General features: G+C 42.6%; 1 protein-coding gene across 2 annotated transcripts in view; it reads left to right on the top strand.

The window, feature by feature from the left end:
* Window positions 1-3,730: 3,730 nt before the first annotated feature.
* Window positions 3,731-11,924, top strand: part of KCNC2 (potassium voltage-gated channel subfamily C member 2) — a 254,659-nt gene continuing 246,465 nt past the window's right edge. For both annotated transcript variants that reach the window (XM_049883911.1, XM_049883910.1), the window contains exons 1-3: window positions 3,731-3,747; window positions 4,023-4,515; window positions 5,864-6,566. In XM_049883911.1, coding sequence (XP_049739868.1) covers window positions 5,883-6,566 — 684 coding nt within the window. In that variant the 5' untranslated portion in view covers window positions 3,731-3,747; window positions 4,023-4,515; window positions 5,864-5,882. The remainder of the gene's footprint in view (window positions 3,748-4,022; window positions 4,516-5,863; window positions 6,567-11,924) is intronic.

Here is an 11,924-nt window from a genome sequence, read left to right as displayed (position 1 = left end):
AATTGAGAAGAATGTAGGTTTTATAAAGTTTCTAGAGTTGCTGTTTCATTGCCTCTCTATGGACTATATAACATACGCCCTAATTCTGACCTCTGTACAGGGCAGTATGGTGTAACAAAGAGAAACTAGGCTTGCCATCAGAGTTTGTGGTTGTGTTCCTGCAGCTGCCAATTATTAGCTGTGGAATTTTAGGGGTGAGATTTTTTCTTCATATGACAATAATAAAAGCTACCAATTACTGGATACCTGAAGTGTGCCAGAAACTTTTCTGAGCGCTTTCTTGACTTTATTTCATTTAATCCTTATAATAACCATGGTGCCAACATTCTTGAGGTTCAAGAAGTTGTGTGACTTTGTCCAGGTCAAACATCAGGTGATCAGCACTCAGAAGATGAATTCAGTTTTACTTGCCTTCAAAGTCTGTGGAGTTCACCACTGTGAAATGCTCCTCTCAAAATTTTCGAAATAAGGAAAATATACATTACAGGGATTTTGAAAGAATTACATGAGGTAATGTATTTCTTGTAGAATTTACAATATATTACATACACGTTAGTTATTGTTAAAAGGGCAGGAAAGTAGGTCCACACTTTTTACTTTTCAGGTGAGGGGAGCTTTAGCGGATGAATTAATAATCTATTCCTGCATAAAAAAATTTTGTTGCTTAAATATTGGTCATTTATTTAGCTCATGATTCTGTAGTTCAGTGCATTTGGGCTGGTTTCATCTGGGCAGTTCTGGGCAGATGTATAAGAGCAAGGCAGTTTTGTTTTGTGGGATTGGCCAGCTATGAGCTGGGAGCAGGAATGAAAAGTTTAGGATGTTTAGGGAGCACTTTATTTATTTCTGGTATGTTGTTATTGTTGTTGTTAGGGACCATCGAGTTGGTTCTGACTCATAGTGACCCTATGCACAAGAGAACGAAGCACTGCCCCATCCTGTGCTGTTCTTGCAATTGTTATGCTTCAGCTCATTGTTGCAGCCACTGTGGCAATCCACCTCATTGAGGGTCTTCCTCTTTTCCGCTGAACCTGTACTTTGCCAAGCATGATGTCCTTCTCCAGGGACTGATACCTCCTGACAACACGCCCAAATTATGTGAGACACAGTCTCACCATCCTTGCTTCTAAGGAGCGTTCTGGTTGTACTTCTTCTGAGATAGATTTGTTCGTTCTTTTGGCAGTCCATGGTATATCCAATATTCTTCACCAACACCACAATTCAAAGGTGTCCATTCTTCTTCAGTCTTACTTGTTCATTGTGTAGCTTTCACATGCATATAATGCCATTGGAAATACCATAGCTTGGGTCAGGCGCACCTGTCTTCAAGGTGACATCTTTGCTTTTCAACTCTTTTTAGTATAATCCTCTATTATGTTCTCTGACTTGGCTCCTAATATTTTTTTTTCTCATTCTATGTAAGGCTTGTGGGTGGGTGGGTACCTGGTATATATGTCTCAGATCATCAAACAGACTGGCTAACGCTTGTTCTCAAATTACCAGGGTAGAGTTCCAAGAAAAAGAGAGCAGAAGCATGCAAGACCTCTTGAAGCCTAGGCTTGGAATTGGCTCAACATCATTTACACCACCTTCTATTGGCCAAAACAAGTTACAAGGCCAGCACAGATTCGAGGGATAGAGAAACAGACATGATGGAAGAAAGCTGCAAAGTCACACTGCAAAGGGGGCGTGCCGTTAGGGTGGGATGAGAAATTGTGGTTGTTTTTAAATTTACTGCAGAGGAATCTTGTTTATAAATATATTACTTGTAGAGGGTGAGTAGTCTTTTTGAAACCCTTATACTAGATTATAAAAGAGTGATTTGTTCAAATGTTAAACTTTTACAGGTAAGTCATTCTGACGGTCACCATGTGGCTTCATGAGATCAACGCACATTTTTGGTGGTGATGTACTCCTTAGCTTCTGCAGCCTTCTGTGATGCTGATTCAAGGCTATAAAGGAAGCAGCATTTTCGGCTGCATCTCTGCAAGGGGTAATGGCCATATGATCTTTTAAATCCTTGCTCCACACAGACCAACAAAGGAAACCACAACTGTTTCTTCTTCCCACTCAGTTTTCCATTGCCATCTTTCAAAGCCTGGCTTTCTTTTTTACTTTTATCTGTCTTTTACAATAAGATCAGTGGAATTAGTTGACTGGAGAGGTTTTCTGTTCTCTCCTGTCTTACATAATGAAGCCTGGATATTCATCTTAGACTCTTTCCCACTTATATTGACCAGAAAGGAAATAAAAGAGATTATCTCACTTGTTTCTTTGTGTAGCACATCTATCTCCCCATTTTCTTATTTTCAAACTTACCTAACATGTTCTTCAATTTCACATCTAGTTCTTTAGGAACCACAAGAAAATTTTTAGTTCATTTAAAAGATGATCGTCTTATTAATGCAATTATGTCTAGTTAGCCAATATAACCTTAGACCCAAACAGATCCATTAGATTTTTTTTCTTCATTTTTCTCACGAGTCCTTTGCATCATTCCCCCAGCCCCCTTGGTTTTTCTCTAGATCCCTCACAATAGAAATTAAATAAGATGAAACTAATGGCTTTCATTATTGATTCGTGCCATCTTTATGAGTTACCTTTCTAGAGTCTTGTAATTTAAAGCAAATGTTTCCTTCATTTAAATTAAAAGGGATAATTTATGTACGGTGTCTTGGAAATAGTAAGATCTCAGTAAATGTTATCTATTATTATAAATGCTCCTGCTACTCATTTTTACTCATTACTATTGTTATTAATTTATTTTAAAGTAAACAGTACGTCTTCTTTATGTCTTTAAATTTACAGCATTGGGCGATATAAGAAGCCATCCTGACAATATGAGGATGTATGCTAGAATTTGAATATACTTTTACTTTGTAACTTTCTGGCAACTGGAATTTACTCTCATGGTTGCTTTTAGAAATGTCCCAGTAATGGATAATTGTGTAAAACTAAAACCACTCTCTCAGTACTTAAGCCTTACATTTTTGAGGGATCTTAGTAGATCCAATTTATATTTTCACAAAGCTGGGTGCATAGGTGCATATAGTTGTTACTTATCATTCCACTATATTGCCTTATGGTCAGCCTTGTAAATGTGTACACACCATATTTTCTCTTACTTCTTTCCTGGACCGCGATGACTTTCCAAAGACTTTCTAGTTCTTTATTTTGCTTAATCATTTAATAATATGTCAAAACACATAGGTCATTTATTTAGTGAACCATTTATATTTAACCCCACTTTGCAGTCCTCTATATTGGTAAAAATTTATTAGTAATTCATCACTCTTGTTCGTTTCTAAGCATAGCATCAACATGAATATGTTTTTCCAAGATATATCTTCCTACAAAGACTCCCAAAAGTTGGTGTTTTCTCCATCCTGTGGACTTCAATCCTAACAACCTATGCCTATGGAATATGGCTACTCATCCTTCCTTCCTTTCTTTCAAGAAACATACACATGGATGCACACACACACAGACACACACACAATTTGGTGGTGAGGCCCAATAAAAACTTGAGAAAGGGAGAAATTAGCTTATTACAGAATTGCCTTGGTACTTGGGTATCTAGCTTATCTCTCTCTAGCTCTGACAAAAACAAACAAAAAACCCTGAATTTTTACTTCTAGAGCATCATGTTCCTGGAATAAACTTTAAACTGTTTTGCTTTATATAATCATGATGTGGCTGGTGGCTGGAGACCTACATTTGACTGAAAAGAGCAAGCGAGAGCCATAGGTAAGACATGAGAAAGAAGATTCACTTGTCACCTGTAGATAGACCTCTCCTTCCCTTCAATTGTCATTAAGAAAAAAATGCAATTGGTCTTAACACGCTCTCTCACTTGTTAGGAGGGATAGGACAGGGAGGAGAGAAAGACGTCTGGAGGGTGGGGTGTAAATAAAGCAGACAGTAGCTCCAGAGAGGGTGGGGGCAGAGCTTCACGGAGGAAAATGTATGAACCTGGTTGGCACAACAGAGCTTCCCCAGACCCACCCACCCACTCTTTCCAGAGCTCTGGGCTTCGGATGGCGGCGAGAGGCTGACGGCGGGTGGTGCTTTTGGAGAGAGCCAAAATCTGCAGGGCGAAAGCAGGACAGACAGACTGCACCTTCCAGTGGGTGAGCTCTCCTGGCCTTCCGCCAGCCTCGGTGCCCCTCCACCTCCAGCTCCTCCACCCGCTCCCGGCTGGGTCCGGGAGCGCTGGCTGGACCCGCCCCGAGCTCCATGGTTTGCCCAGCCCTGCGCGATGGTGACTCTGGGCGCGGAGGTTGGCGCCGGGCGAGCCCGTAGCTCGCAGAATGAAGGCGGGGAGCACGGCAGGGGCTGTCTCCCCGACCCCAGCGCCCAGACAAGCGGCCCAACCACCTGAACCCGGAAAACGCCAACAAGTAGTTTCTCGTCGCAGAAAGGCTCAGCTGGGTGTCGGGACTCTGTCCCGCTGCCCGGAGCATCTCGTCCACTCGGAAACCGAAGCAGAGCCACTTTTCTCTCGGTCTCGTTAAGGTATCTGGGGGGTGGGAGGAAGGGGGGTGGTTTCCCGGGAAGGGCATGCTGACCCTGCAGGCTGGCGGTTTCCCTCCCCTTCGCCCCCCACGCCGTTCCGCAATGGGAAGGTAAAAGTGAAGCCCTGGGGAGAGGTGGCTGGGAGCCTGGGGACAGGGACGCTGTCAGCCGGGACTTCCAGCTCGGGGACCCGGGGGGTGTGCCTCTGGCGGCTTTCGCTGGGCCTTGTCCCTCCTCGAAAGCAAATCCCCCACCCTCTATCTCCAAGGCGTTTGTTTTCCTTGGGAAGGGAGGGGGGATGGGTGAGATGCATTGATCAGTTCTGTTCTCAAAGATGGATCCTAGTTAGTCGTTTCCTTTCCTAAGTAGTAGCAATAAAAAGAATACTCACAACAAGAACAACAACAATCATGTGAAAAGGAAATTGGATTAGGAAATTAGTCAGAGGACTCCTTGGTGAAAGGCTACAGCAGGAAGATTTTCTGCTCTCGCTTATGCGTTCGGTCTAGTTGGCTGGTCCGTGAGGGAGAGACTAGAGGTGAACCGAGAACAGGTCGTGCAAACGGCACTCCCCGAGCGCTCTGGAGCTGCGGACCGTCCGGGGCTGACGGAGGGTACGCGGACTACCGGGGCTCTCCGCCGAATCCGGGGGGCTCCAACCCACCACTGCCAAGTTGCTTAGCGAAGAGAACTCCCAGCTAGGTGGGGAGGAGAGACTGGGCTAGGAAAGGGGACGAGAGGGACTAGGGGAGAGGGAGAGAAGGGGACAAGGGAAGGGCAGAGAGAGAGAGTTTAGGAGAGAGAGAGGGGATTTGGGGAAGAGACGGGGGCTAGGAAAGCGGAAGAGAGACGCTAGGGAAAGGGGAAGAAGGGGACAGGGGAGAGGAAAATAGGGGGATTAGGGGGAGAAAACGGGCATTTGGGAAGGGGAGTGAGGGGCTAGGGGAGGAGGAGAGAAAGAGTTTGGAGAGGAGAAGAGATGGGGACAGAGGGGATTTGGGGCTGGGAGCAGATTAGTTTTGAGGAGGTGAGGGACCGTGAAGGGTGAGAAGATGACGCCGGGGAGAACCAAGCAAAGAGAGGAAGAAGGTGTTAGGCAGAGAAAAAGGTGTCATGGAAGGTCAAGAAAGACTTGGACTGCTATCGCCTTACTTCCCTGGAAACCTGGGAAAGGCGTGATGCAAGAGGCGGGGACAGGGCTGGACGCTGACTCCTCCTGGGAGGGTTGTTTGCCCCTGGCCCATCTGCCAACTCCGCATCTCAGGGCTCTTGGGCTGGGGGTGGGAGGTCGTGGGGCGGCTCTGACCGCCCAGATCTTTAACTTGGCGTTGTGTTCGTCTCCTTCCAGTCATGTCTGAGCCACAGAGATGGGCAAGATCGAGAGCAACGAGAGGGTGATCCTCAATGTCGGGGGCACCCGGCACGAAACCTACCGCAGCACCCTCAAGACGCTGCCCGGTACGCGCCTGGCCTTGCTTGCTGCTTCCGAGCCCCAGGGTGACTGCCTGAGGGCAGCGGGCGACAAGCCACAGCCTTCGCCCCCTCCTCTCTCGCCGCAGCCGCGGGCGCCCCCGCTGCCCCTGGGACCCGGAGGCTGCTTCGAGGGCGGCGCCGGCAACTGCAGCCCCCGCGGTAGCGGCGGTGACCACCCGGTCGGCGGCCGCGAGTTCTTCTTCGACCGGCACCCGGGCGTCTTCGCCTATGTGCTCAACTACTACCGCACCGGCAAGCTGCACTGCCCAGCCGACGTGTGCGGGCCGCTCTTCGAGGAGGAGCTGGCCTTCTGGGGCATCGACGAGACCGACGTGGAGCCCTGCTGCTGGATGACCTACCGGCAGCACCGCGACGCCGAGGAGGCGCTCGACATCTTCGAGACCCCCGACCTCATCGGCGGCGATCCTGGCGACGACGAGGACCTGGCGGCCAAGAGGCTGGGCATAGAGGACGCAGGGGGGCTGGGGGGTCCCGACGGCACGGCCGGCCGCTGGAGGAGGCTGCAGCCCCGCATGTGGGCCCTCTTTGAGGACCCCTACTCGTCCAGAGCCGCCAGGGTAAGGCCAGAATTGACCCCTCCCCTACTGCTCTAACTTCTGCCAACTCCCTTTCCAACTTGCTCTTCATTCCCACTATGGGCCTATGGGATGGGAGGTAGGGGGAGAATAGAGTGGGGGCTCCCCAGTGAGGTGAGACGCCCATCTGGTGCAGGGTAAACCCTGGAACCTTGGCCCCCATAGCACCCAGTCCTGCAAATCAAACTGTGGTTTACTTCAGCAAATGGGACCTAAAAGGCAAACTGCAACTTTCCTGTGTCAATCTGTCTAGGATTTTGTCCTAAAACCGGTATCAGAGTTCTGAGTTTTTCTTCACTCTTTTATTCCAACTTTTCATTTAGCTTGGATGCCTCTTTGGACCCCCTGGTCATCCCGATTTGACTTGACGTTTTCAGTGAGGCCTGACACTTCTTCAATGTGACTCACCCAGAACAATTGCTCCAATTAGGAATCTATTCTGAGGACAGAGGAAGGGGAAATGGAAAATATGCGTGTGGCAGTGTGTGTGTGGTGGGGTAGAGGTGGGAGGGAGGTTCATTTTTTGAATAGAGTCTTCTGAATACTGTCTGGGCCTGTTTTGAGTTGACTAGAGAGCCCACTTGTACACTGAATTTTGGAGTCTGGTGCCTTTTTGGAAACCCTGGTGATTAAGTTCTATGGCTGCTAACCTAAAAAAAGGTCTGCAGTTCCAATCCACCAGAATCTACCAGGTGCTTCTTGGAAGCCCTAGGGGGCAGTTCTGCTCTGTCCTATAGAGTCATTATGAGGCAGAATTGACTCGCTGGCCATGGGTTCTGGTGCCTTTCTCCTTGGGCAGTGTCTGTGTTCTTTACAGGTTGAGCATGAATTAGTCACTTTGGTGATCCTAGTTTAGTTGATTCTCTAAATTTGAGTACTTTCAATTGTAGCAAAGTATATTTTACTGTTCAGATTGTAACCCCAGCCTTAATTTCTGTGTGTATGTGTGTTTCTAGCTTGAGCAACACCTTATATTTAGTTCTTTAACTCTCAATTAATTTTTCAAAATCCCAAGAAGGGAGTATAAAAGTAACTAATAGTAGTACTTCCAGTTTAAAGGAAATGAAATGAACATAAATAACCAAAAAATATACAGTATGTGAATGGTTTTTAATTACATGTGAGAAAGGAATACACCCTCTCCTCACATTGACTATCTTGTTATCCAACATTTTGCATTTATGACAATAGTAAAAAATCGTTTTGTGCATTAATGTGACCAGTGGGACATATATCACCCACCTATTGAGTTATTGGTCCCAGTGACTATATGAACCTGTATAACTATTTGAAATGGAAGAAATGGAGACTCCATTTTTGCATAACGCCAGTTTCGAATAACCACCTGACTTTGGAACCTAACTATGTTGATAAGTGAGGAGAGGGTGTACTGTACTTAGTTAAATCTTTGCAACTACCTGTGTCTGGTTTGTTACTGACACATAGAACAGGCACCCCCCTAGGCAGAATGGGGATTCTCCCAGCTTCACTTTGGCTCCATCTTCATTATATTCTTCCTCTGCGTGTCAGAAGTCTCTGCATCTGAGATATTGTGCAGCTGTCTATCTCCTAACGTGTTTCAAATGCTGTGGAAAACCAGGTGGTCAGAAGATGTGCTCCTGGTACCATGTTGCTCATTGCAGTTGGTGGCTAAAAAGATAATCTGAGTTTGTTTTTCAGGCTCATCATGTGATTCTGTCTCCCTCCAACCCCAGATTGTGTGCTGTATAAAAGGGGGAATGTTTTATCTTTCCTCATGATAACGTGTTTTCTTTTTAGACCAACTTATAAAGCAGAAACCTGAAGGAGGTGATCAATTTTTATCATTGCTGTGGAATTTCATTCTATTGATTATTGATCAAAAGGGTAGACCATTGACTTGAATTTTTTTTTAAAATCTTACAGAGATTTTATTGTAATAACATTGAGGATTTGACCTGCACCCATCCTAGGTGAGAACACAGATAGATTAGAGATTTATACAAGGTCAAAGAGCAGCTAGAAGCAGAATCAGCTAAAAATCATAGATCTGGAAAATTTCTTTGAGATCATCTAGTCAAGACCCCTTATTTTGTAGCTTGGGGAAACCGAAGACTGCAGATGCTGTGTGATGGCCAAGGTCATACAGCAAGTTAATAGCAGAGCCGAAATTATTCCTGAGGTCTCATGACCTCCTCCTCAGGCCTTTTCCATCAGAACCACTGATTGTCTGGCTTGTGTAATCTCTGCAGATGTGTATTGCTCTTGAGATTTAATGCAGCAAAAGACGTTCACTAGAATTCTAACTTCAAAAGGGCATCTATGACTTTTAAAAAATATATATGCAGTCCATTGCTTTGGCTGGTGGAATGATTAACCTGCACCAACATTAGAATAAAAATATAGGTCTTGAATTAACTTCTTATGCAGCCCTGTTTGAACTTTTCATTTTTATTGACCAGTCAGTATTTAATGTTTTGCTTTCTTTCAGGTTGGCTATTATATTTGGGACTTGTCTTCAGGGGAATCCCTTTTCAGATTACTAGGAATTACTTAAGAAAGAATAACCATAAATCACCATTCTATTTAAATGTGATTTATATTTTTACATAAACACTATTAGTTCAGATGATAGCCTGACTTAATGCTATTTGCCTAGTTTGATAAACAGAAGTATATTGGAAGGCCAAAGGATGAAATTATATTTTGCATGGATATGATTCTAGGAGATATAAATCAATTTTCAAGTGGTTACTTTGGCTGTGGTCTTACTGCCACAAGTATTATTCTTAATAGAAGTTAAGTATTTAAACTTTTATAAACATTCCTACTTTTTTATATTATTTCATATTTTGTGGGTATATATGAACAATTTTAGCTGTCTGAATTCCTTTTTTTAGTTTGTTATATCTCCTTTCATATTTTTCTCCTTTTCCAATTCTGAAGACACTGACTAAATTATATGTGTGTATTATTTCTAGCTTTTATCATAAACTAAAAAAAAAAAAAAAGTGACAGACGGAAATAGAAGTGATAGAAACTGGATATTCAACTGAATTTTGCAGCCTGTGTTTTTGGTTTAGGTTGGCATATCCCACCCCCGCCCCCTTATTGCTTTTATTACATAAATACATATGTAAGAATTTGAATTTGAGAGTGCTAAATTGTCCTAATTAATTTGATAAATAAATTTATATTTTATACTCATGACTTAGGAATTTATATACTTAGGATTAGTATTCAAAAATAGATATTTATAAAAGTTCAAATATAAGTTGTCATCGAAACCTGTTGTGGAAAAAATGATATCAGGAGAGAAAAGAAGAGATTACTCTGTTGATGCCATTGAGTAATATTTGCAAATAGTAAAAAGGAGGGATGCATAGATGTGTTTGTAAAAATGTTGTGCATTGTATATTTCCAATTTAATATTTCAGTTTTAGAAGCAAACAAAGTTTGTATGTGCTTTCCTCTGAAGACATTATATCATAAGTAAGTGGAAGGCACCAGGAAGAAATTTTGATAAAACTTCTGGAAAATAGTATAAGGTTAAAATAGTAGAATCAAAATATGGGTCAAAATTTGTTTCCAGTATTAAAGAGCTGACAGCAGATATAAGTTTATCTTCTTTGTCTTTTCATTTTGTTTTTTTTGGGGGAGGTTAATTGAATTCAGTTTTATGTTAGAGCGTCTGTCTTCCTTGGTGACTTATGTATATCTTGGATTACCTGATAGACTGTTTTTCTTTTCTTTTTTTACTTTCAAAGAGCATTTTAGAAAGAGAAAAACAAAACAAAAACAAAAACAAACTGCCATGTAACTACACTTAATGTGTTGCCTTTCTGGTGTGGCGTGGGTCTAGATATGTGTTATAAATCTTCATCTAGTAGACCATAATTGTGCAGATCATTCTGAATCATGGGTTGGTAGTGATAGCGAACCCATCATTTCTTAACCTAAACGCATTCACTTTATTAGCATTTCAGATTGTTCTAGTTCCACAGCATTACTAAAATATAACCTTAGAGTTTAAATTTAAACATCTAGAATTGGATTTAGCTTTGCAAATTTCAAGTTATTTATTGATTTTTTTATGAACTACATTTTCTTTCTCTTCAAACTGTAAAAGAAAACAAATAATCTAAATAAGCATTTGATGGCATTAAGTGTAACTTTCAATTTAAAGAAGATACACGGTGGGGACAAACTGAGGTATATGTTATGTTAAAATTGAAGAAAGAAAATGTATTAAATCTTGTTCCTAAGCATTGCTCCAATTAAAAGAATTACTGGCCAGTATAGCTTGTTCATAGAGTTCCTGGTGTGGTCCAAATAGTTGAGTGCTTGGCTACTAACTGAAAGGTTGGCAGTTTGAATCCACCCAGAGATTCCTGAGAAGAAAAGTCCTGGAGATCTCCTTCTGAAAGTTCACGGCCATTTAAAATACTATGGAGTGCGGTTCTACTCTGAAACACACAAGTTCTCTGTGAGTCAGAAGAGACTTGATGGCACCTGATTATAGTTTATTCATAAAATATAACCAATTATTAAATTTTTTTAGAAGGTTCATTTCATTTATTCAGTGAATACTGATCGCACAATTCTATAGACCAGAAAAAGGAGCTCTGGTAGTGCAGTGGTTAAGCGCTTGGCTGCTAACCAAAAGTTTGGAGGTTTGAACCTACCAGCTGCTTCATAGGAGAAGGCTATGGCAGTCAGCTTCGGTAAAGATTACAGCCTTGGAAACCCTGTGGGGCAGTTCTGCTCCGTCCTATAGGGTCACTATGAGTAGGAATCGACTGAATAGCAATGATTTTTCTTTTGGTTTATAGACCAGAAACTCTACAAGATACTGATAATGCAAGGAGAGGGTATAGTCATTTGCCCTTAAAAAGTTAACTGCTCTTTTTGTAATAACACACATCCTAAATAAAGGCATTGTCTGTTAAATTTTTAAATTTCATCAATGAAAACAACAAACAAAACCTCAGATATATTAAAATAAATTTTCCTCAAAACAGTCATATATGGAAATATTGCTTGACACGTGCAGGAAAATATTGGATTTAAGGTATCATTAGTCTTTATTTGATTATGAAGCATTTGGTTCTTTTTATCTTGTTCTTTCTGTTTTCAAAGTGTTTGTAGGCCCTGTTTTCAAAGTGTTCTCCAATATGATTGGAAAATTAGATAAAATTGTTGGGGTGTGGCCCAGTGTCTTCGTCTCCTTCGTATTAATTAAGAGTCGTGGCCAACCAAATGACAATGCAAAGCTCGCTTCAGATCTCTGAAGAGTCTGCTCTGATAGTCGGGTGTGTTTGCAGTTGCCACACATGCACGCAAGTGTATTTCTGCTCTTTG

This window comes from Elephas maximus, chromosome 4 (genome assembly GCF_024166365.1).
Source record: "Elephas maximus indicus isolate mEleMax1 chromosome 4, mEleMax1 primary haplotype, whole genome shotgun sequence".
NCBI lineage: Eukaryota > Metazoa > Chordata > Mammalia > Proboscidea > Elephantidae > Elephas > Elephas maximus.
This window is presented reverse-complemented; position numbering and strand designations above follow the sequence as displayed.